Raw genomic sequence first — 25,947 nt, forward strand, 5'->3', positions numbered from 1 at the left:
GGAGAGAGACACAGTGGAGGGAGATGTAGTGGAGAAGTGAGTAGCCCCAAATGATTGTTTCCTACTACTATGGAATCGCTTTTCTTCTTTCTGCTGTTTTTTGTACAAGGGCAGTATATGAAATAGAGAATTTCAATTCAGCGTTGTTAACAAGCCAGCCCTGTTTCAAGTGACCACTGACCCGTGTGCAGCTCATGGAAGCATATAGCTATAGCCTCTGTCTCATAAACGTTTCTTTTAAAATTTCTCCTTATTTTTCTTTGTTTAGATATTCTCACCTTTAGATTGATCTAAACATTGTACATGTTTGTTTGACTTCCAACTTCCAATGCCGGATCGAGAGAGAGAGAGAGAGAGGTTAAGACTAGATGGGTCAATCAGATTAAATTGAAATCTTATGGTTAGCTTGTAAGAACACTGTCGAAGTATGACAGCCAGCAAATTTGAAACTCCCTTCGAATATATATATACAGAATAGCTACAGGATAGCATAAAAAAACTGATATGCACAATAAGGGAGATAAAGGAGCAAAAAAATAAGGGAGCAAAAACAGGGAGACAAGAAAAAGAAAAAAGACCCTGCATTTTCTCTATAAGCTTCAAATCGCTTTGCAACAAGTATGAAGACATTACTGTTTTTCATCCTCTCCATGATGACCACAGTCAGAAACAGATGGGAATGAGGATGGAGATGCATTGGCCTTTCCCTTGCTATCTGATGAAGTGGAAGTCATGTTCATGGTTTCGTCAGGTTTTTGCTGTCGCAAAAGCTTCTGTTGGTTTTGCAGAATCTGGCAGGAACAGATAAAAAGACAAATAAATAAAAAAGATGAAATTTTGCCTAACAAAAAGAGCAGAATTGAAGTAGTTGCTTGCAAGTAATTCAGTGTCAATATAACTAGGAAAACAAGATTCCATGGTGAAGGGAAACTAAAACATGATATGCTGTAAAACATGATTGAACTGTGATAGTGTCTAAAACCCACCAGGCTCTTCTTCTTTTGGATTAATCTCATCAAATATTCTAATTTATGTGACTTTAGCACAAATTAATCCTCTTAAACCCCTTAGATATGGAGACCCCTTATATACATCAAAATAAGCCCACAAACACCACAAGATGAATATATCCCCAGTGTTCAAAGGGGCAAAAGGAAGAAATGGTCAAGCTAATGGGTTGTAGGTTAAACTGAGGAAGACAACTTACTTTAATTCAGAGTGTATTGTCTTCACTCCCTATTTATTACCTATCATTGTTTCAAATCTCTGTAAATGTTGCAAAGCTTTTAGAGAAGAAAATGAGGATCTTTTATGGGCTGGTTGGATGAATAGATTTAAACTCAACTTGGTGAATTTGAAAACTGTGTGCCAACCAAGAAAAGTTGGTGGTTTAGGCATCAGAAATATTAAAGTTGTGAACAAAGGTGTTAAAGATTCAGCAGAAGAGAAGCAGTCTATGCAGAAGGATCATTGTGGTTTGTGGATAAGTATGGGCTCACAAACCTTGGTGGAGAAATAATGTTACTATCCTTCCTGACTTCTTTAAGGGCATTTGATGCAAGGTTGGCAAAGGTAACCACATCAAATTCTGGCATAATAAATGGTGTGGGAACCTTGCTTTGAGAAAAATGTTTCTCTCTTTTAGATATTCCACAAGACAAGGATGCTGTAGTTGAAGACTGCTTTGAATTAGTGAATAGTGAAATAATTTGGGGCCCTACTTTTAGAAGAAACCTCAATGATCAGGAAAACAATCCACTGACTGGGCTATTAAGCCTCATTCAAAGTATAAAGCCCAACCCTCAGTCTTATGATGAAAGAATCTGGTCTTGGGAGTTATCAGGCAAGCTTTCATCTTAATCCTTCTACAGCAACCTTGTTTCTAGAGAGGACACTGATTTCCCTTGGGCTTTAATCTGGAAATCCCACATACCCTCAAAAATAGCCTCCCTGGTTTGGACTGCAGCTCTAGGTAAATGCCTAATATCAGACCGGCTGCTCAGAAGGGGAATGCATCTTCCTAGTATCTTGTGTCCTTTCTGCAATGAGGTCCCTGAATCCTCCAGTCACCTTTTCATCCACTGTAGCTTATCAGTTGTGAGAAATGGCTTGGTGTTGCTTTTGGTGTTCATTCTTGCCTGCTCGAATCAGTCCTTCAGCTTCTGCAAGGGTGGACAATCAGGGCCTTGAACTTAAGGGGCAAGCTGCTTTGGAGGATTTTTCCAATTACCACCTTGTGGGTTATTTATTTGGAAGGAAAGCATTTGTTAAAATTTTGACAGCAAATAGTCTGATTTAGCTTCAGCTAAGAACAAAATTATAGGCTTTCTGTGTTCTTGGTTAAGTGTACAAAGGGTTTTCAATGGTGTCCAGCTTTTATCTTTTTTTTTTGCACACTGGACCTTCTTTCCACTGATTTCTCAGGTCTTTTTGTATATTCCCAATGTACAGGCTCTCGTTGTACATGGGCTGATGTATTTGGATTTCACTTTTAATACAATTTAATACTTTACCTTTGTCGAAAAAATAAAAAAGCTTTAAATGATGAAGTAGGCGTTATATACAATACAAAAATAACAAAGGAATCATTAAAAGATGAATTTTTATGTTTTAGATTTGAAGAGTGGAATTTCTTACCTAGCTCCTAGGTAAATCTATGGATTTTTTTTTTGAGATGTCAAAGTGCCTATTAAAAGTTTGTGGAGACAGTCTTATCCACCCTTAACAATAGCTCCAACAATGGAAAAACAAGATGATAATCTGAACAATCAATAACCAAAAAGCCCACCATATTGCCCAGAAAACATTACATAAGTCGGCATAGTAAGGATATTATTGTGATAGTTTCTGTCATTTTTACATTTTCACTGTATAGGAACTGTTTCACTGTATCTGGGGGGGAGATGCCCCTCTCTATTGATAATGAAATTTATACTACATCTTCTCAGGAAAAAAAAAATGTAAAGATATTAAATCAATTTTTCATCATGCAGAGCCATACAATACATACGTTGACCAAATGGTGTCTCATAAATAAACACCCAATGCTCTACTTAGTGCATGGTATTTGAACATAATTTAAAGAATCAGAAAGAAGAATCAAGAATGCTAGCCACAATTTTAATTAAACCAAAAGGGGGATCAAGAATTCCACTAGATAACTGGAGCACTGTACCTCAATCTGGTGCAGAATAAATCTTTCCTGTGATTCCAGGCAAGAGCATTCCGCATTTAGATCAGTACCCAGCCTCTGCCCTGTAAAATTAGCACCAGCAGACTGAAGAGGGATGAATGGGCAGTGAGGAGCCAGAGGATACACAAAGTTTGACTGTCCACCATGGGTTGCAAATTGTTGATTGTGTGGTTCCCCAGATGCATTTCCAGCTGAATCCATAGTGCAGGAGTTTGCTGAAGGCATATATGCCTGGGGAATTAAAGCATATCCAGGATACCTATAAGCAGAAAGAAAAATAATGTGATGACTCCTGCAATACTTTTTACAACAAATAGCACAAGAAGTTGATACCCTCTTTTCTCTAATGAAAAGCTCAAGGATCCATAAAACAATGCTTAAGAATTAGATTCTGTGTTAAGAAACATGTTCAAAAAATGAGTGTGGCAGAAATGTGAATGTTAAAATAGATGAGTGGAAAAACTAGCAAGGATGAGACAAAAAAATGAACTCAATTGAAAGAACCTAAAAGTAGCTCCAATAGGTGGTAAAATGAAGGAATGTAGACTAAGATGGTTGGTCACATGGAGAGGTTATAGACCAATAAGAAATGATCTATTACATGTTGAAAGGGCTAGAAGAGTTAGGGGCAGACCAAACAAGCATAGATTGAAGTAGTGAGAAATGATTTAAGAGCCCATAGTTTAACAATGGATATGACAATGAACAAAACAGAATGGTGGAACAGGATTCATGTAGCCAATCCATATAGTTGGGGCAAAGTTAAGATGACAACGATGATACTTTTAGCAAAATTATCAACACCAACCACATGGTATGCAACATGGACCCCAATTTAGGGTCTCCCATAAACAAAATAATCCAGAACTTAACCATGTCCACTACCATATTTATTTAGGCCAAGCTCTTTACCATTGATAAACAAATTCAAGTCAATTGCAACTCATTTGGATACATCAATCCAGAAACTTCTTTGGCACAAACATCTTTCTTAGTCACCAATATTAAAAGCCATCTGATATCAGCATCATATCATCACTCCATATTTTTCAATCCTGTTGACCAATTAAAGATTAATCACTTTAGAGGTTAACTTGTGTAATCCGAAAGGAGGTGAACTAATAGTTATTTCCATCAAAATGAACTTTGACGGCAGCAGTTTAGGAAACCTGGGCAGCTCAGGCATTGGTAAAGCTTTCAGAAAACATGAGGGGACTCTTATGCCCTCTATTCAGGGCCTATTGGATGTGGAGATTATAGAGATACAACTACGGCAGAATTGTTAGCAATCCTAAATATTAAGATTGGGTAGGCACTTAAACTTCAGAAATATCTCAGTGGAGGGGGATTACAAAGTAGTGGTGAGTTGGTTAAGAAATAATGCTTTGGGAACATGGATATTTAGATACCTGTTGACAGAAGTCAGATCATTGACAGAAGAATTGCTAGGCACTTATCACTGGGCTCCTAGAAGTGCAAATAGCATGGATGGCTCATTTTCAAGACAAGGAGCAACTAAATCGCATTTCTTTTGGGAGCTGGTTCCAGGGGGAAATATAATGTCATACACAATGGAAAGGGACAAATCCTTGTGGTACCCCATACCATGTACACGCAGAACAACAGATTTGTAGTCTCATTTCTAATTTTCAGCATAGGGTTTTCCAAAATCGAACTTCTAGTGGTACCAAAAAAGGCTTCTAGGTGTAAACCATGCACCAAATGATACCAATATCACTTATTTTGTGGAACTGCACACCTATAACAAACATACAGTGCTTGCTTCTACTTGCACTGCATATTCTAAGCAACAAAAAAATTCAGCCTATGTAAACCATCCAAAAGGACCAAAACAATAAATATACTTTGCCACTTAAATGAGTTAACAAGCCATCAACATTGAAAAAGTTGCTAACATCTTAATACTCGTGAAAAGTTGAAAACACACATTCCATACCATGAAAAAGTATTTGGAGAAGGATATACATATGATTTCTCATAGATTGAAGCAGCTGCAGCAGCAGCTTGTAGCCTAGCCTGATGCCGCCTCAAGTTGTCATCCACTACATCATCTACTGAACCCTGAGAGGATGTACCAGCAGTTCCTGTGTCTGGCCAAAGTGTAAAAAAGTAAAGAACAAAAATAAAACCATTAGGATGTACTTCCCAGTTCCCATAGCCAACTGATAACTTTCATATTTTTAATCTTTTTCAACATGCTGTCAATCAATTGCAATTGTCATAGGGAATGGAAGAGAAAACTAAATTTCAAAAAATTATATGAAGTTCAAAGACTCTTTATAAGAGTCAATCTCCATTCTCTAGGATGCAATTCCTTTAAAACTAGAACATTCCTAGGCAGCAAAATGCACAACTGTCCCAATCAATTCCGGAAGAAAAGCTTGAAACATACCTGTCGCAACCTCCACAAGTGCAAAAATCTCCAATTTATACCCAATCCAACCTCAAATAATTCACCTAAAATTTATGGCGAGAGACAAAGCACCTGGGCCTGATGGGTTTACAATGGCCTTCTTTCAAGATTGATCTGATTGGAGCCTTTGGAAAATTTCTTAACAGAGCCATTACCAATGCAGGGGAAAATTTAATCTTTGTGGCTCTAATCCCAGAAAATAATGAAACTGCCCATCCCAAGGATTTTAGACTTATCAGCCTTGTCAGTAACTTCTATAAAAAAATTTTACAGTCCTTGATCAAATGCTTTGAAAAATTACCTATCATAAAAGTCAATCTAGGGAAGAGTTGTACAGTGGGAGTCATTCAACATGGAGGTATCGAAGATAGAGAGATACACCATTGTGTTAGGATGTGCAAGAAGAGAATGCCCTATAAGGCACCTTGGGCTACCTTTGGGTGGTGACCCTGGAGCCACATAGATTCTGGAACCCCGTTGTGGAAAGATTTTCTAAGAAACTAAACAATTGGAAAAAGAGCTATATTTCTTTAGGGAAAAGGATTACCTTGATAAACATACCCTATCCAACCTACCCATTTATTTCCTCTTAGTATTCAAAATACCAACCTTGATTGCAAAGAAGTTAGAAAAATTACGAGAGACTTCCTTTGGGGAGCCAAGAACCTCTAAAAAAGATCATTTAACAAACTAGGGCATGATGCAGAAGAAAGATGGAGGGGGACTGGGCATGGGGAAGTTGGTAGTCAATGGCTGTGAAGATTCCCGATTAAAACTCATAGGTTGTGGCATGAGATAATCAAGTGTGTTCATGGCATGTGGCTGATGGATGGGATGTAGGATTGGCTGCTAGATCCACTTGTGCTACTCCTTGAAAAGAAATCTCTTCCTTGGTTTCTTCACTTCAGTAGGGAGGAGGTCCATTTAGGGATAGAACAAATTTTTGGCTTGATCTCTGGAGAGACCTTATAGATGATGAGGTTTGTATTGTGTCCTCTCTTATCGAGCCTCTGGAGAGCTTTTTTTGGACGTGTCTAAAAGACTGTAGAGTGTAGACTTCTTGCACTTTTCATTTTTTCTCGTGCTTCCTTGTTCATTGTCTTCTCCCTTGATCCATCTTTGATTCAAGAGTTTCTTATTAAGGCTGTTTTGGGAGGTCCTATTCCTTACATGGTTAGGACCTAACTGCTGTTCCTCTCTCCTAATGTGTCTTCTTTGCAGAGCAAGTTGTGAGACTGCTTCAGACTTGCTAATCTCCTGTTCTTTTGTCACTGCTATTTGTTTTTTTTTTTTTTTTTTTTTTCACTATAGGTGGAACCCCATATCTAACTTGAGGAATTTGTTCAAGACATACTTTTTCTCCACAACTAGGAAGAAGGATAAAACCACCATGGAGATGTACGAGAGCAGTCATACTGTAGACAGCATGGAAAGAAAGGAACAAGAAGATATTTGACGATAAATGCCTAACTAAAGCAGTTATGAAACAATTATGGCAAGGGTTGTATATTGGGTAAAAGCTTTTACCAAATTTTGCTCATATATCCATTGGTGAAACTAGCAGATCATTGCCAATTCATCTACAGCTAGATCAAAAGTAAGCACATTATGGATGCAACCTGCCTTACTAACTATTAAGATGAACTTTGACAGCTGAAATCTAGGGAACCCAGGGAACTTAGGCATTGGAGGGTGTTCAGATAATCAGATGGGACTGTAATGGAACTCTACTCAGGACCCATTGGTCATGAAGATTCAACCAGGGCAGAACTGCTGGCAGTCTTACGGGGGCTAAGATTGAGCAAGAACCTAAACTACAGAAATATAATAGTGGAGGGGAGCTCCAAGTAAGTGGTGAGATGATTAAGGAATAATACTCAGGGAACATGGACATATAGATACTTGCTGAGGAAGTCAGATCAATGGTTGAAGAAATGACAGCCACATTCCAATAAGTTCCTAGAAGTGCAAACAGCATGGGTGATGCCTTAGCCAGGCAAGGGGTTAATTTGGGTGGGGGTCCAAGGGAAGCCTAATGTATGAACTTCTTTGGAGTATATAGCATGAGGAAGTCTACAGTACCTTCTTTGGATAAATAATGATAATTTTATTAAAGATATGAGGTAGTCTACAGTACTTCCTACCATGTAAACCTGTATAATGGTTATAAACATCAATAAAATTGCTTGACTGTTACTGATAAAAAAAAAAATAATTGTTTTAAATAATTCTGAAAAAGTAAGAAACTAAATGTGAGGAGAGAAAAAGAGAAGAGGGAAGAATAAAGGAGAGATGAATCAATTGAGAGAGATCCAGAAGTAACAGGGTACCTCCCTATACAACATATAAAGACCAGAACACCGTTGGCATACATACATAAATGCAAATATGCAATTAAGAAATAAAAGATTAAAGGATTAAAAAAAATGAAAGAAAAGAATAAAAGAATTACTCATAACTACAATTAAGAAAGGATAGCAGTACAACACCCTAACATCAACAGAAGTATGATAAAGCAAGCAAACCAGCCAACTGACTAAAAACCTTACCCTGCTGATGAACCTCAGTCTGTGCTCCATGTCGGCCACTAGCCATATTTGTCCCATTTTCAGGTGGAACAACTAACGCTCTGCATGTTGGGCAAGTATGTTGCCGCTCCAACCATGACCGAAGACAATGCACATGGAAAAGGTGGCCACAGATGAGCTTCTTTGCTGTGGTCATCTCTTCACGGCAAATAATGCAAGTAGCATCATTACTGCATATACATCAAAATTGTTTCAAAAGGCTTAATATAGTGAGATAATCAAAAGATAAAAACAGACATAAAGAGGCAAGCCAAGAAAATAACTCACGCATCAAGTTCTTCAGGTGTTGCATCAGGAAAACGGTCATTCATATTTGAAGTGATTTTCCGATACCGAATATAATCAGCAACACGAATCTTGAAGTTACAAAAGGTCTCATAGAGCTCACGAATCAAATGCAATGGCACACCATAATTCCTAGGATAAAAGCAGCTCCAGAATCAATAAAGGATGACAGGAAATGATTACATAAATAAGAAAACACAACTAAAATGGCAAGAAAATTAATTTAGTAGGAAGTTAGGGCTATAAAGATTTTTTTTTTAATTGAAGAGGTAAAGTAAAATTGTATTAATCAAAAAGATATATACAAGTATAACTTCTCACTGTACAGATGAACAAACTTTAAGAACCCTAAAAAAATCACTGCCACATGTGAAGCCAAAACATCCCCCTTGAAAAGCAAATTTGTACTCAGCCACCCTCTAAGATCATCTATAATTAAGTTTATCACCCTTTCTACCTGGAGCTGCTTTTGATAAAAAATCCTCCTGTTTCTCTCCCTCCAAATGGACCACAGAACTGCCAAAGGAATTGTGTTCCACAAGATCCTACCCTTTTTGCTCATACCCCCAACTTTCCAACTTTCAAGAAGGGCCTTTACAGAGCTAGGCATGCAAAAAGAGTACTGAATAGCCTTGAAAAAATATGCATACTTTATTTTTTATATTTTATGATATTATAAATATAAACTATAAAATGACTCATACAATAGGATTACCAATCCAATCCAGACACAACCTTAAGTCACTCCAACCCAACCCAACCCCAACTAATTGGCTATATTTGCAGTACAACTATTTTTAGCAATGACTATATTTGCAGTTTTTCATTGTCGCTATGTCATTGTCAATAGATCAGTTTTTCATTGTCGCTATGTATTATGACTGCATCTACATGTGTATACCTCCAAATGGAAAACCAATGTTGAACAAGTTACTTACACAAAAATCAGAAAGAAGAAGCACAGGTACATAGATAAGTGAAGCAAGTCACGGATAAGCTCCAAGTAAAAGGTGTAAACTGCCTTTCTCTCCCATTGTCCTTCCATCAGCATGTCACTAACATAGAAAACATATTTTACAAATGTTGACACTATTGTTGTCGCTAGTATCATGAACCTGAAAAACATTATTTAGGAAAACCAAAATGGTTAATTAAAAAAGTAAACAAAGGAACGCATAAGCAGAAACCCAAGAATAATATTTTGTTTTTTTATTGGTGATACTACTGATGGTACAGAACAATATTTAGTTATAAACCAATTGATAGAAAAGAAAGAATAAGTATGAAAAATATTTTCTATTCCATAAAGTTCAAGATTAGACTGTTTTTGTATATCTGATCATTTATTATATTACCAATAAATGCTTTAGAACATTTTGAGGTAGCCAAAAACTTAGGTGTACTATGCACCACAATATATAGGGATCAGGATCAGGCCCTTGAAAGCAAAAATAATAAGGGCAAAATACTAAAATAATTGTGAATTTGGGGCATGTCCAGCTAGCCCATACAAATGCAATAGGAAAAATGTTGCATAGTAAATAATATGTCATGGGCCCTAAAAGATCTCTAGAATATTATAATATATAATACACTAGTAAGTGTGCACATGGAAGTTTTTGATGATATGATGATGATGATAGTAAATAATATGTTCCAAAAATTTCTACAATTTTTTTATATTTCTGTGCCTATAAAATTGTTCTTATTTGTCACACTTATTTTTGTTTAATATATGATGAATATACGATATTAGAGATGTTCTCAAATGTTTTCTAAAATTTTTTTCATATTTTTTAGACTTGTGTGTGCTTTCATCTTTATTAATTTTTATTATTATTAATATTTAATTATGACATCAAGGGTTTACACATCTGACCCAAAAAGGTTGAATTGTTGACTTGCCACCAAACAAGAAAAAACTAAAATTTTTGCGTTGGTTTTAAAATTTTATTTTATTTCTATCATCAATAAAAACAAGTATTCTTTATCACGGTTATTTTTCTTTAATATGGTTAATTAATATAGGATTCAATGAAAGAATGAGAGTTAATACCCTAAGCATAGTTTTCAAGGCGCCAAGGCGAGGCTAAGCGACAAGGGGGCACCTTGTCGCCTAGGCGATGGATTTTTTAGTAAAAACATGTATCTTATGGTAGTTCCCTAGGTTCCATAATTTTCATAAGAAAAGTATACACTTCATGTTAAAGTATAGAAAATCAACATATTCCAACATATTTGTGAGAAGAAAAAGAAGAAAGAAAAGAAGAAGAAGAAGAAGAAGAAGAAGAAGATGATGAAGATGAAGATGAAATTAGTATATAAACACACAAAATTAGTAAGGAAAAATAAGAAAATGTGTTGATTGGACAACATTTTATGTTCTTCCTTGCTTATTAGTTCAGGTTTTGAAGACTTTGAGGGTTCAATACAGCATTTAGCAATGTTTATGTTGATTAAACCCTAACAAATAAGAAAATCATAAAAAGAAATTAGTATATAAACACACAAAATGAATATTTTAGTTTAAAAATGTCTATTTTATATTTATAACCTCAAAAAATTAAGAATATAAAAGTTATTTATAACACACTACAGAAAACTACTTGGCAATTAGGTGAGGCGAGCCTCCAAGGGCGCCTTGTCGCCTAGGTGCCCGCCTAGGTGGTGCCTTGACAGCTATGACCCTAAGGCTATGTTTGGTTTGAAGGAAAATGTAGGGAAAGGAAGAGAAAGGTAGGGAACCTTTACAACCCTTGTATTGGTTTCCCTGTCTGTCCCTTCCTTTCCCTACCTTTTCCTTCAAACCAAACATAGCCTAAATGAATTGAATGAGGAGAAATGTAGGGATATTCTAGTAAGAATAGGATTCAATGAATGTTAATATCTTAAATATAAGACTTAATGAGGGATTTGAATGTGGAGAAAAGTGGTTGTTCAAATTACATTTTTGTCCTTACAATTAAAGAGAAACCAAAATAAAAAATTGAGGTATTTTGGTCAAACAAAAGTTTCACACTCTCATTCACACTTTTAATAATAGTATAGATTTAAAGAATTATTTGGACTTGCATAGGTCTGCAACAGGGTCATTAGGATATCTAGGAGTATGGTTTTTATCTTTATTAGAAAATCTGTATCATGATTGATGATGCTTTAGGAAATTAGAATTTGGGTAGAAATTAAGGAGATTTTCTCCTATGATCGATACATTTATTTAAACAATAATGAATCACATCGGGGAGTCTTAGGAGATTTATTTATTTATGGAGTGACTTTGACAGGTACCCAATACATGTGGTCCAATGTTTAGTCACCAATAATTTTAGGAGTCTGGACAGATTTCTATTTGATAGGGGTCGGGAGATGAATCAGAGAACTTGGTTCAAGAATCATTGCAAATGATATTGTCTGACCACAAACCAATTTTACTGAGAGGTATCTTTCAATGACACCCTAAACCATTCAGGTTTGAAAAGATGTGGCTGGAGCACCCAAAACTTTAACAAATGGTAGAGCAAAACATTGATGAGGTTTTATGAGAAAGGAAGAGTAGATCTCATAGTCATTGAAAATTACAGCTTCTTAAAATGCTAATGTATTTAGGAATGGTGGAAGCCATAAAAAGGAAATGTTGACAAAAATGAGATTACTGGAGAACGTGGAGGAGAAGTGGAAAATGGGTTCATTCCTATAGAAGCATGACTGGAGAAAGAAGACCTCAGAATTGAGTTGGAGAAGATCGTTCATTATGAAGAGGTCTGTTGGAAGCAGAAATCTAGAGTGATTTGGTTGAAAGCTGTAGGTAGAAACATGTCCTTTTATCATGCATGCATATGCAAGGGATAAGAAAAAAAAAGATACTATATGATAAGTAGGGGTGTAAGCAGATCGAATTCGAATCCGATTAGAAATTCTGATATCCGAATTTGAATCCAATTAGAAATTCCAATATCCGAATCTGAATCCAATTAGAAAATTCGATATTCAAATTCGATTCAATATCCGAATCCGATTAAATATTCAAATATTTGATTTGATTCAAATTCAATTAATTAATTATTTTAGATAATTAATAAATATTTTATTGATATAAAAATATGTAAATTATTTATATAACTTAATTATTATATATAAATTATATAAAATATTTTATATATTATATATAAGAATTAAGTAATCGGTTGAATTTGGATATTTATTGAATCGAATCAGGTCATATCCGAATTCGAATCCAGCAAACTATTCGGTAAGAATAGGATATCAGAATTCGACCGATTAGATATTCGAATTATTCGAATTCGATTCAGTTACGTCGAATATCGAATTCGCAATCAGATTTTCGAATACCATTGACACCCCTAATGATAAGGCTGAAGGTGGGAAAGATCCTAGTAGACGACCTAAGGGAGATTAAAGAAGCTCTAAGCACTTTTTTACTGAAAGTTGTTCACAAAATCAGCTTCTTGTCTAGATAATGATTCATGAGGACTTAGAGTTGGATAAATTGGAGGATGAAAGGCAAGGTTGTTACAAGAGGTTTCGAGGAAGAAGAGATTTGGGGAAGGTGCCTGGGTTTAAAGACAAACTTAAGAGAGGTTGGCAAGAGAACTGGGAACAACTTTTAGATGGTCAAGAGATCTGCAACTAGGTTGGATGACTCACTAGCCAATAAGGGGTTCATAGCATGGTTTTAAATATCGCGAAATGTTGCTAATATAAATTATTCCATTAATAATTTCTATGTAATATATCAAATAAAATATTTATAAAAAAGAATTAACAAAATATTAAAACAAAAGAATAAATTAATTACTTTATAATATAAAAATAAAATATTTTTCAAGTAATAAAATGTTAACTAGTTAGTATTTTTTAAAATATTTATTAAAATCAGAAAATGTTTATTAAATTTTATAATAAATCATTATTTATTATAAGTTTAGTATTAAAAATCATAATAAATTCATTAAGTTTTATAAGAAATCAGAATTTATCATAATCTTAATACTACAAAAAGGAGAATCAGTTTATTAAAGTTATAGAAAAACATAATGTATTATAACTTTAATATTTAAAAAATCAGAATAAATTTATTTCTATTTACTAGTGTGAAATAAATATATTAGAATTTATAATAAACCAGAATTAAAAATAAGAAAAGAAAATATCAGATAACCTTGTAAAAACATCAAAATGCATAATAAATCAGTAAATCGTCATTTACTAATTTGTTATTGATCTTAGTTTCTTAGCTTTATATAATGGTTGGGAATAAGATAATAGTCTAGAAATATGTATTTATGCTTCTTTTATCATTTTAAACAATATGATTGCACATTTCCACATATTTCATAATATTTCCACAGTGTCTCTAATTTTTACAATATTTCCCCTCGACATTTTTGACATTTCCGACATATGTCCTATATTTTGGTAAGCGACATTTCCATCAACATCGACATCGACATTTTAAACCTTGGTTCATAGAGAACAAATGTTGTGGGCAGAGTTGTAATTTATCAAAAAAACAAAAAAAAAATGTAATTTGAGCTGTTGAAATTCAATAGGGATGGATTGATCACCCTGCTGCATAGTGTATACTGTATTCCCAATTAAATTGAATCAATGAAATCGCTGTTAATGATTGAGAGAGAGAGAGAGAGAGAGGAGATTTAGGAAGCGTGAGATCCATGAATGGTGATACAGCACCAGGCCCGGATGGCTTTGTAGCATATTTTAATGCATGCTGGTTGGTGATTAAAGATATGATAAATATGTTGGAGTTTTCAATGACAATTGAAAATATTATGGAGAAAAGTGCAAATGCAACATTTCTCTCTTTAATCCCTAAAGTGGAAGGGCTCCTGAGTCAAAAAGTTATTGACCTATTAGTCTTATTTCTAGCCCATATAAAGCCATAGTAAATAATTGTCAAAGAGGCTAAAGTAATTGTAAAGAGGATAGAAAGGTGCTCCATCACAGTGGCAGAGGCTCGAGTGGCAAAGGAGGCAATTGAAGCAGCAATTAGTTTAGATTGCTCTGACATCATTGTGGAGAGGGACTCCCTGTTGACATTTTACAATAGATTGCATCAAGAGAAAGTGAAGCCCCCTTGGGGTTCTTTGTTCATCATTGAAGACATTCGGAAAAGTTTTGCTGATTCAAGGAGGAGGATCCAAGTCAGACACATTTATAGAGAAGAAGCGAACAAGCTTGTGGTCCTCGTTGCAAACATCAGTCATGACCTAGATGAAAATCAGGACCTTACCTTATATGTCCATAATTTTAATTTGATTAGGCTGGAAGACTAAGGCAGGGCAATCCATTATCTCCCATGCTCTGTGTTGGAATTAGAAGTCTTGAGTAAGCTATTAAGGGAGCTGAATTGGGCTTAATACAAGGGTTCAAATGAGTGGTCAAAGACATAGAATCACTCATCTGCAATATGCAATTGACACTTTTTTTTGAAAGCCTTGGTGGAGTAGGCCGTTCATCTAAGAAAAGTCCTAGTCTGGAAACATGTGCAAGGAGACAGGACATTGGCTCTTGATGATGGAATTTGACTCTAGGATAGGGTAGGCGATGGAAAATTGGAAATTGGGTTTTTGTATCAGAGGTCTAAAATTTTATATGCTAGAGTCTTCAGTCATTTTGAAAAGAAAATGTCTGCAGCAAGATATTGGTGTTATTTGGCAGATTTATTGGCAAAACATGAAATAGACAGAAAGAGGTGGCAAGTTCTACACCTTAGCTACTGTTTGTGGTGACCAGTATTGCACGGACACAGGACACCCCACCTTTGGAAGGGACTCACAAGTCGAACCATTCAAATTGTCTAATATGGCACTTTAGTCTTTGTATCTTTCCAATTTACACATAACTTGTGATCCTCACTTTAAACACCTATATTAATAGTGGTCCAACCATTTAAAATGTCTAATATGGCACTTTAGTATTTTTATTGTTAAATTAACACATAACTTGTGATCCATTGTTTATTGAATTTTTTCCAATTAACATTGAAATTAGGAAAATACTGAAAAAAAAAACTAGTGTTGTCACATGGCAAATAGTTAAAAGGCCGTGAGTTGAACTTGTCAATTGTACAAGTAATTTAACTATTAAGTTGTTGTGCTTGCATAGTTTTATGAATTTAGAAAATAATATTAAAAATATATTAACATATAATAAAATATTATTTATGTGAGACTTGTCCATGAATCCTACTTTTTGGGGTTCACCGAGTCGGATTCCCAGACATGTGTCAGATTCCAATCCCCATGTCCACCAAGTCCATGCAACACTGGTGGTGGATTATTTGGTTCTCATGGACCAACTTTTGTATGTTTTATAAAGGTGTTTATAATAAACAAAATGCCATTACCCAATGTTGGTCGCAGCCATCTGGGGTCTTGGGAGGGGTAGACTGGATACAGCCCTAACCCAAAATAGATGCCTACTAAAAAATTATATTCTACAGCTACTGTTCTATAAAAATAAAAAACATGTTTTATTTTTCATGTATCTATCTCTAGTTTCTTTCCACCTTCCTCTTGGTTCCACCCACTCCATTAGGACATTAATCACAGAATTGCTTTCTCCTGTCAGATTAACTTTATAACAATGTACTGTTTATTTATTTATCAATAAATAAATGAGCTTCAGTGCAATTGTGGAAGTGATTACAATTAGAGTGTTACATTGGGTGAAATCCCTAAAACTACTTGAGGATATTTCAATAGGTTTGTTGCTTAATAATTGGGAGGAAGTGGCTAAATCAGCACCAAGGAAAGATGCTTCTACTGATCTACTCCATTGTGGTCTCCACCAGTTGAAGGGTTTATTAAGCTAAATTTTGACCGAAGCAGTGGACATAACCTAGGACCTTCAGGTATTGGAGGTGTCTTTAGGCAAGGTTTTTAACCCGTTGTTGACCCGGATGGTTGAACCGTTCGAACCATCACCCAGTCAACTTTCCGGGTCCGGTTCTCATAAAACCAGTATCTTCGTAAAAACCATTGATAAGTCAGTGAACTGGATGATCCGGATGGTTGAACCGGCGACCCGATAAGCGGGCAACGGTTCGACTGTCGACCCCCTTCTCTTTTTACATTTTTAGGTTTAAAAAATTGTAAAATCCCCCAAAAGTTTCAACTCGAGCCCTCCCCCTCTCTTTTTACTTTTTTTTTTTTTTTGATGAATGAAGAAATTTATTAATTCAGAAAAAACACCACTGAAGAGGCAAGAGCTGTTACCTCTTCAGAAAAGTATTCCATCAAAATAAAACAGAATTAACCAAAAATAAAATTACAAAGCAGCCCAAAATAGCTGCTCCCTTGTAACCCCCTGCTTAGCTAACCCATCCGCTAAGGTGTTTGCTGATCTTCCCACCCATAGAGAGGAACAGTCATATTTCTTGTAGGCCAGTTTACTCTCCTTAATAAATCTCTGTGTTGCCACATGGCTGAAGCTGGGTCTTTCAACCATCCCACCACAATTTGAGTCTCCTTCAACTACCAAGTGCTGAACCCCTAATTGTTCTGCAATCTGAATACCTTGTATCGCCGCTAAAATCTCAGCTCTATTAGTCTCCTATTCCCATGGGGCCTGAGAACAAGGTTAATATGTTCCTCTCTTTTTACATATTCTATCACTTCCTCTGTTCTAGATCTAGGGTTTATGCAAGATTTAGAACAGGAGAGGACAAACTCACGAAGAGGATGGACGGCTGAAGAAGATTGACAGAATCTGATCTCCACTCACCGGAGACACCTAGCTAAACGCCATACTCATTCCTCACGTTCGGGCGACGCTATCAGCTATTCTTCTCTGTTTGGGCAACACCAGACTGCCGAGTTTGGGGCTTTGGGCAGCACAACATCACAGGCTTCATAGCTTTGTTTCTCACCGGCGAGCGGCGACTGTGTATATCACAGGCTCGCCGGCAAGCGGCACATCACAGGTATATAATATATAATTTTTTTAATATTTTAATTATATCACCGACTGAACCGTTCGACCCGCCTGGTCAAACCGGTGGCCCGCGACCTGGTGGGAAAACCAGGTCGACCTCCAGGTTGGTTTTAAAAACATTGTCTTTAGGAATGAGGAAGGACAGGTTTTGGCTTTATTTTCTGAGTCAGTAGGTGTTGGTGATTCTCTCAGGGCAGAGGTCTTGGCTGCGTTGGAAGGGGTAAGAAGAGCAAAAGAACTAAATTTACATAATCTAATCATTGAAGGTGACTCCAAAGTAGTTATTGGCTGGCTGGATAGAGAAGACAATGGACTTAAGGGAATATGCAAATGAAAAAAAAAATTTGAGTGGCTGTCAAGGGGCATGGAAATAAGACTTCAGTGGGTTAAAAGGAGTGCCAACTCTTTGCTGATGCCTTAGAAAAACAGGGGGTAAGAAGGGTTCATTCATTGTGGGCATGCTTGTAAATCTTTGATTGTACCTTGTCTATCCTTGGGGAGGGCTAAGAGAGTTTACCCCTTCTCTTGGATGCAATATTCATAATTTTCTTCTTTAACGAAATTCTGGTTATTGATAAAAAAATATTTATTTATCAAAAAAACAATGTATTACTTATTTAATTATATAATTACATTTTACCAGAATAATAGAACTAACATCACATCTTATATTTATAAAATGCTTAATGACCATAAACAGCCTAGATCCTAATGTAATTGGCAGAGACCCTAGCTAGGCAAGTCGATGACCTAGGAAATTCTTTAACTAAGTCATCTTATGGACATATACATGTAGGCATTCATGAATTCAACTATATATATATATATAGCAGACAGCTATAGTAAGCAACAAAGAAATATTTATGCCCATAAATACTCAAAAATGACAGTAAGTAAAGAAACATACTGCCAAACAAAGCAAACAACATCAAGAAGCATTTTGGTCTAAGCACACAAAGAATCAGAAGCATAAGCATAAATAACTTACTCAAATGAGAAAAAAATAGAAACAGAAGCCTGCCATGTCTGTATCAAATGTTTCAAAGAACTGTACAAGAAGATACTATCCAGGACAAAAAGAAATCCCATGAAAGAAACAATCCGGATGTGAGAGAACATGGGAACAGATGGAGTTGTCTCAATGTACTCAACCCTCTTCTGAGCCAACCAATGCAAAGCTTTAATTAACAGGAGAGCAGTCACCATCGCAAGAAATGTAACAGAGAAGTCCTGTCGGAATATTGTGATTGCAAAAAGAATTTCCATGACCTCCCTCCATGACTGTTCATTCAATCTCTCAACCTCTGCTTCTCGTAGAGATCCAAGGAACAAACACTTGGTTAACTGCCACAAAATGCACATGATGACCAGACCCATATTTAAAAGAAGCACCAAACTGATCTTGGAGGTGGATAGATACACCATGGCTGGGTAGAATTGACCCCTACTGCTAAACGCATGATAAATAACAGCAAGTGTACCAACTAAACTAAGGCCCGCATATGTTTGGAGTTTCATCATTTCCTTCACAATCTGTCAAAACACAAATAGAATCCAAATCCAGCTGAATCCAATGCTATGGGGCATCAAGTAAACAGAAAAGATAAAAATAAAACCTAAAATCAACATCTAAAATGAATTTGATAAGGATGTTAATATAATTAGAGCATTCATGAAATGAACTTCACTTTGGATACTTCAGCAAACAACATGGATAAGGGATTAATGATCTTGGCAGAATCTAAGATAAAAGCAGAATATGGTCAAGAAATACCACTCCTAGCTCCTAGGAAGAGGGAGGACATAGGAGCAAACCACCAGAACTTATTTGCAATGTTTCACGGATACAAGCATGAAACCACATTTTGAGGCATGTCTAGAGTCAGCAACATGAACAAAAAATTGGACTCAAGAGCAAGTTTGGGCAATAGTATTCAATCATAAAAATCCGATACCTTGTAAATTCTAACATCATCTGATATATAGGCATAAGAAAATATAAATGTTTAACTTTTCCACCTTAGAACATTAGGAAAAATGGAATTTTTATGCATACGAGAAGTTCGTTTATGTCAAAAAGAAAGAGTGGAGAAAAAAATAGTTTGTAAAAGCATCCCTCACTCATAAAGTGTCAAAGTCAGCAAGGTCTACTCTATCCATTTAAGAGACTCCATACACCACTGCTTTTCTGGGCAAAGCAGGATCAATTGTTAGTGTTTTTTTTTTTTATCAGAAACTCAGAATTTTATTGAAACTTAAAGAAAAAGATATTACAACAAGTTGTTGTTAGAAATAAAACCCTTTACAACAATAAAATCCAACTACCCTGTTAACATTGAGCCCAAAACAAATGATGTCAATGTACTCCTTGCTTAGCTAATCCATCTGCCAACCCATTAGCAGACCTTCTAACCCATCTTACATGAATTTGCACTTGTCTTGACAGCAACATGAACCACCTGAACTCATTTCTAAATAGCCATAATACCCCATCTCCTTTTTTCAACCAACCAATGACTATTTTTGAGTCCCCTTCTAGAATCAGCCTTGTGATTACCATTTCCTTAGCTTTTTGCACCCCAAAGGTTGCTCATGATGTTTGTCTGAAACGTGGGAGACCGTAGAGGATTTCTTGTTTTCTGCCTACAATTTCTTGTTGTATATGTTTTTTTAATCTAATGAATCAATTTTGTGTTGCTGATAAAAAAAACGGTCGTTCAAGGGAGGAAGAAGGGCGAGGAAGGATACAACTCTATACCTGAGGGCAAAGAAGGTAAAAGATTTTAAACAAAATACTTTGAGAGCTTTCAACATTCATAGGAAGAGGAAGAAGGAGGTCTGGGAGTGGGTGATTACGAAATTTGTGGGATCAGAAGAATCAAGTGTCGCGAAACATCCGGAAGCTGTAATAAGTTCAAAAGAGACAACTCCTCAAGCTCTTCCTTGGGTTACTGAAGAAGGCGGAACACAAGAAAGAGTTGTTGTCAAGGATTCAGCCATTAACTCTGAGAAAGAAACTTTCAATTTTTCATAAGGAATTAAGGAGGGTGATGGAATGGCGGAAAGAGCTGAAATGGAAGAAAATCCTGATAAGGAAGGAAATCCATCAAGGACTAAGGTTTTCTTGTGTGGTTTTAACAGCAGGGAAATGGTACAGGAAGCAGGGGAAGTGACAAGTGTCAAGAACTCTAAGAGGGTGGTTAAAGAAGAAGGTGTGTGGTCTTCAATTTTGATAGGAAAGCTAGGGATGGAGTTAAGCAGGAGAAGATCGAAGCGGACTCGAAGTTGACTAACTCTGTGAACCACAAGGTTGAGGACTTGAGAAAAACGAGAGGTTCTGGTAACAGGCAGCTAGTTCATGTAACCAAGGTTTTTCATCGTCTCAAGGAAGGCTGGTTGGGGATGGTCCATGTTGCAGATTTAAGAGAACTTACAAAAGGAAAGGACCTAAGGATAATTCTAGACTTCAGAAATGTCTGATAACAAGTGAAATGCAGTTGGAGAAGGGGGTGAGAATTGGGAGGAAGGTGAAGGATCGGAATTAGATTTTGTTGATGAAGAATGAAGGAAGATGTGGGTTTTGATGCAGGTGAGAGGGTGAGGCTTGGATGTCCGTGGCTGCTCTATGTTGGTTCCCAGGCTTAGTTGGTTTGTTCTAGAGCTTACTTCTTGTATTGGCTGCTGGTTTTTGCTGTTTTCTTTTGGGCTGGGTGGGGTGTTAGTCATTTGCGGGCCTTTTGTTTGGGATCTGGATGCTTGTAGTTGATTTGCACTTATGGAGGTGTTCTCTCAACACCGTCCTAGGTTGTAATTTTTTTTTTCTTCTTTTTTAATAAATTTTCTTTTTACTTATCAAAAAAAAAGTCTCCATAGTCCATGGCCTCCTTGTTTCTTTCCCTATCCTCAAAGATTTTTAAGTTCCTCTCTTCCCAAACTATCCACACTACCGCTATCCACCTGCAACCAAAAGGAAAGCAAAACCATTCCCAAACACAACAAGCAAAGGGACATGAGATTAAGAGGTGGGAAGCAGTCTCACCATTCAACTTACACAAAATGCACCAGTTGGGAGACAAGCACTGATTTGGCCTTTACTTTTGCAGAAGATCACACATGTTGATGCATCCATGTTAAATTTCCCAACAGAAGGCACTTTTGGTGGGATAGGGGCACTTCGAACTTCTTTCACATGAAAGGAAAAGGAAGAAGGGGTGGCCACAAGGGAAGAGAAAATGGTTTATAAGTAAGCGATCCTGAAGAACTGAGGGACCAAACCTCACTATCATCCACAGAAGCATCAAAAACCAGGTTATCCAAAATATTCAATGGGCTAGATGCTGAAGAGATTTCAGACTCTCTAAGGTTTCTCACTAGCTCCAAATTCCATCCCACCCCAAAGGAGGAAGGAGACCCAAAGAATTTCAGACACAGGTTTCTCTTTAAGGTTTGAGAGAGCATACAGTGAAGGGAACACATCTTTCAAGGGGGAATCCCCAACCCACACATCTTCCGAAAATCTAATCCAGTTACCAGAAGCCAAATCATACATAATATGCCCAAGGAATTGAAGGAGAATATCATGCACTTCTTTCCATGGTGCAGCTTGCTTAGCCCTTTGTAGAATACCAACATCCCATCCATTCCTAGAAAATCCATGAACACTTGAAACCACTTTATGCCACAACCTTTCATTCTCCAAGGGAAAATGCCACAACTACTTACTTAAAAGAGCAAGGTTTTTCTTACTAATGCTTCCTAGACCCAACACACCTTCTTCTTTCTTTTGACCACCTTCTCTCATCAACTTCTCCACTCCCTTGCAATTGCTTGAGGCATCCTAAAGACAAGCATGAAATAAATAGGGAGATTGACCAAAGTGGATTTTATCTAAGTGATTCTCCCCCATAATGAGGTTATAATTCCTTTTTTTCCAACCAGCTAATCTTTTCTCAATTCTCTCCAAGACTGGATTCCAAAAACTAAAAGACCACAAGTTGCGACGTAGAGGTAAACCTAAATATTTTAAAGGCCACTCCCCTCTTTCACACCCCAAAACCTCAACTAGTGAGCCTAGTTCCTCTTCTTCAAAATTTAAACCAACCACCGCACTCTTGCTCCAATTGATTTTTAAATTAGACATTCTTTCAGAGAGACTCACCACTAATTTCAAAATTTCAACCCCATTTCTCTTTCCCCATAACAAAAAATCAAAATGCCATCTGCAAACTAGAGATGGGTAACCACCACTCTATCTCTCCCCACCACCCAACCTTTAAAAGTTGCAACTAACAAGCCCTAGAGATCAACCTACTAAGAACCTCTGCCACCAAAATGAAAAGGAAAGGGGAGAGGGGATCTCCTTGTCTTGACCTACAATGGCTTAAAAAATGTCCACCACCAATCCATTCACAACCACTGAAAAGTGACATGTTTACCAGCAACCTTTGATCCACTTACACAACAATTCTCCAAAACACAAATTCTCATAATGTTAATTAAGAACTCCCAATCCACTAGATCATAAACTTTCTCCAAGTCCAACTTAATTGCCACTCCCTTTTTTCCTAGATCTTCGTTGGGCCTCTACACGTTCATTTGCAATAAGAATTTGACCCACAATCTATATGTCTTGAATAAAGGCCCCTTCGTAATGAGAGATAAATAATCGGTGGAAGAACTTTCTTAATCCTTAGAGGCAACACACCAACACCTTAGCAATTATTTTATAAATGTTGGTAACCAAGCTGATTGGCCTGAAATCATTCAATTGTTGGCCTTTTGGTAATGATGGTTTTGTTAAATAGTTGTCTTTCTGCAGGCTGAAATAATTGTCTTTAGCTAATACATCAGCCGTGCAATTTGCCATTTTCTAGGTACCCACTGAATTTTTTACTTTCAATTCCAGGCCAGATATCTAAACTCTCTAATTTCATTTATATAGGATCAGGCAACTCCCTCTATTATCAACCAACCAATGAACACCTTCTTCAATGAATAAGTTAATTATATATTCCTTTCATCACTAATAAAAGTTTCATCCTCGTTATAATAAATAAAAAATAAAATTTATAAATAAGAAGTAGAGAGTGCATGGAGCATCAAAGGGTGATGAGGAGACACCCTACCAAAAGAAAAGACAACTTAATACAGCCTCTATGAAAATTCCAAAGTGGCCCAGAAATCAGACCCAAAAGAATCTTGAACATTAGGAAATTCAGGCATAATCAGAATCCAATCTAGCAGCCAGTTTCCTATTCCATTGTTTCACCCTTTGTTACCTACCAAAAATAAATTTGACAATGGTCCCTTTTATATATGAATTCATGCATTCAAATGCTAATGAAAAACAGATAATATGACCAACATTCTACATAACATTTAAATGTCAATTTAATCTTCCTACTCCTCATTTTATGAGCATAAACAGAAAAGAAAAAAAAAACGTAAGATAAATAAAAGGAAAACTTGGGAATCAAACTGAAAAATTAAATAGAACGTATTATAGCTTTTAAAACCATAAAATCTGCAAATCCCAATCATTTGGTAGGGGAAAAAGCTACATAAATACATGAGCCCTCTTTCTCTTTTTCCTAGAAGCCAGAGTGAGTCCAGCATCGATAGAACCAACCAGAAGTAAGCCATACTATTTCAACTTGGTTATCAATATTGCTGATAGTATATTCTATTAGAGGTGAATTTATAAATAAATGATTTTTTGATCAATTATAAATAGAGAAATTTCAGGAGAAATTTACAATATTTGGCGCAAAAAAAATAAAAAAAAAAGAAAGAAATGCTCAAGCAAACAAAACAAAATTGACGCGGGAAGAGGAAAAAAACGTTTAATCCTCCATTCCTCCGATGTCGAAATCCACGACAAATACTGCAAATCTGGATGTGGAAGATCTCACAGCAGAGAAATTGCGGAAGAGATCTCTCAGACAACCCAAAATAATAAGATTATGAGATTGCAAAACTCAAATTGTAGTAAAAATAGAAACCCTAACATAGAAGCCATAAGGTCGATTCAATCACATCACCGGAAGAAACCGTAAAACAGTGAGATCCCACCGAACAGAAAACCCTAAAAACTGCTTAATGGACCATGAAAGATACACCAAATAATTTCAAAAAATAAAACGAATTAATAAAATTTGTACCTGGTGGAGACCGAATTGGGGTCTTGTATATAAGAATTTCGTCGACGAAGACGTCGGAACCCAGATGGATGTCAAAAACAGGGACAGTGAGAGAGAAGTATACTTATAGTTCGTTGGGTTGTTTCTCTCGGATTCGCGGTTAGTAATTCGCGCTTCACTGTAAGAAGTAAGAACCCAGTTCGTTAAGGGAGGACTTCTAACGGCTTGTTCGCCAATGGAGAAGTGGATTTTAGTCGGGTCGTTTATAGTAACACCAATCAGATCCACCCCGTCTTGGGTCCGACCCGCAAAATCGAGAACACCAGAGACATTTTACAGAACCAACGTTTAAAAGCTGACCCGGAACCGGAATCACTTTGCCCACCGGTTTTTGGTCAGCGGTTCGTCCGAGCAGATCAGTCCGATGCAATTTAAAAATGCTTAAAAAATGGCCAAAAACTGTTCTCCTAGCCAGTTTCTGGACCGAGCGGTCCAACCATCCAAGTCAACGAATATTCAAAAGCCATGCTGAGAACACTCCTGTATCTGCCCCGAGATTAGGTTATATATCTTACTAGTATTTTTTATTTATATGGCATATTTATTTTACTTATTTTATGCTAAATGGCCAATGATTTTTTATTTTGCAATCGGTGGGAACACAATTATATCATGGTCCCAATTTTATTGTATCATTGTCTTAAGGCCCCGCTTGCTTTTCGTTAAGTTAATTATCCAGGTAAATGCAGTTACTTGGGTAAAAAAAAATACTTATCCAGATAAGTGCATTTATCCATGTTCTTTTGTTTCTCATGTAAATAAGGCAATGACCATTTATCCTTTATTAAAAGGGGACATTGTTGTCTCATTCAAGTGTTGGTAACTTTTCTCCTAGGTGGAAAAGTTATTTATCCACCTAGGAGATGTGTATCACTTACCCGGATAAATAAACTTTCCCTCGTCCCCACATAAATTTGAAAAAAAAAAAAACATGGGATTCTTGGTCAATGGGAACCAAAATCCCATTAACCAACTCCCCCCCCCCCCCTCTCAAAATCCAAAAAAAGTATGCCCCCTAAGTGTAAACAGGAAAAAGGCAAAAAGCCCTCTCTCCCCTCAATCCATTTGCCCAAATATTGGAAGTTGAAAGAAGTTAGTCTTTAACCAGACTCCAAAGTCCCGATTTTGAATGTGCAAAATTGAACATGTTTGTGTATTTTTAGCCATGGTTTTCAAAATCAAACCAGACCGGATGGTCGGACCGAAAAAACTGGGAATTGTTCGAACCATCCAACGGTTTTGGCCATTTTTATTTTTTTAATTTTTTTTTGT

At 36.4% G+C, this 25,947-nt stretch overlaps 1 protein-coding gene across 2 annotated transcripts; it reads right to left on the reverse strand.

The window, feature by feature from the left end:
• Positions 1-365: 365 nt before the first annotated feature.
• On the reverse strand, positions 366-24,843 carry LOC148864704 (ERAD-associated E3 ubiquitin-protein ligase HRD1B-like). 2 transcript variants are annotated; one of them, XM_088979292.1, is made up of 8 exons: positions 24,637-24,843; positions 18,465-19,009; positions 9,439-9,615; positions 8,483-8,632; positions 8,177-8,385; positions 5,151-5,298; positions 3,176-3,452; positions 366-791 (listed from the first exon to the last, which is right to left on the reverse strand). In XM_088979292.1, exons 2-8 carry the CDS (start codon positions 18,995-18,997, stop codon positions 630-632), a joined length of 1,656 nt encoding a protein of 551 aa, XP_088835418.1. In that variant the 5' UTR covers positions 18,998-19,009; positions 24,637-24,843; the 3' UTR covers positions 366-629. The 2 variants fall into 2 exon arrangements, with proteins under 2 accessions (XP_088835418.1, XP_088835417.1); XM_088979291.1 differs by having other exon boundaries at positions 5,151-5,304.
• Positions 24,844-25,947: the final 1,104 nt, after the last annotated feature.

The sequence above is a fragment of the Nelumbo lutea genome, chromosome 3 (assembly GCF_056320005.1).
Source record: "Nelumbo lutea isolate HS-2025 chromosome 3, American lotus-T2T, whole genome shotgun sequence".
In the NCBI taxonomy this organism is placed as follows: Eukaryota; Viridiplantae; Streptophyta; class Magnoliopsida; order Proteales; family Nelumbonaceae; genus Nelumbo; species Nelumbo lutea.

Coding starts and splice junctions, on each gene's coding strand:
- LOC148864704 (XM_088979291.1), bottom strand. CDS start 18,997: ATGATGAAACTCCAAACATATGCGGGCCTTAGTTTAGTTGGTACACTT. Junction 9,616..18,464: donor TCTATTTTTTTCTCATTTGA/GTAAGTTATTTA, acceptor AATGTTTTTCAG/GTTCATGATACTAGCGACAA. Junction 5,305..8,176: donor GACTGAGGTTCATCAGCAGG/GTAAGGTTTTTA, acceptor CACTTTGGCCAG/ACACAGGAACTGCTGGTACA.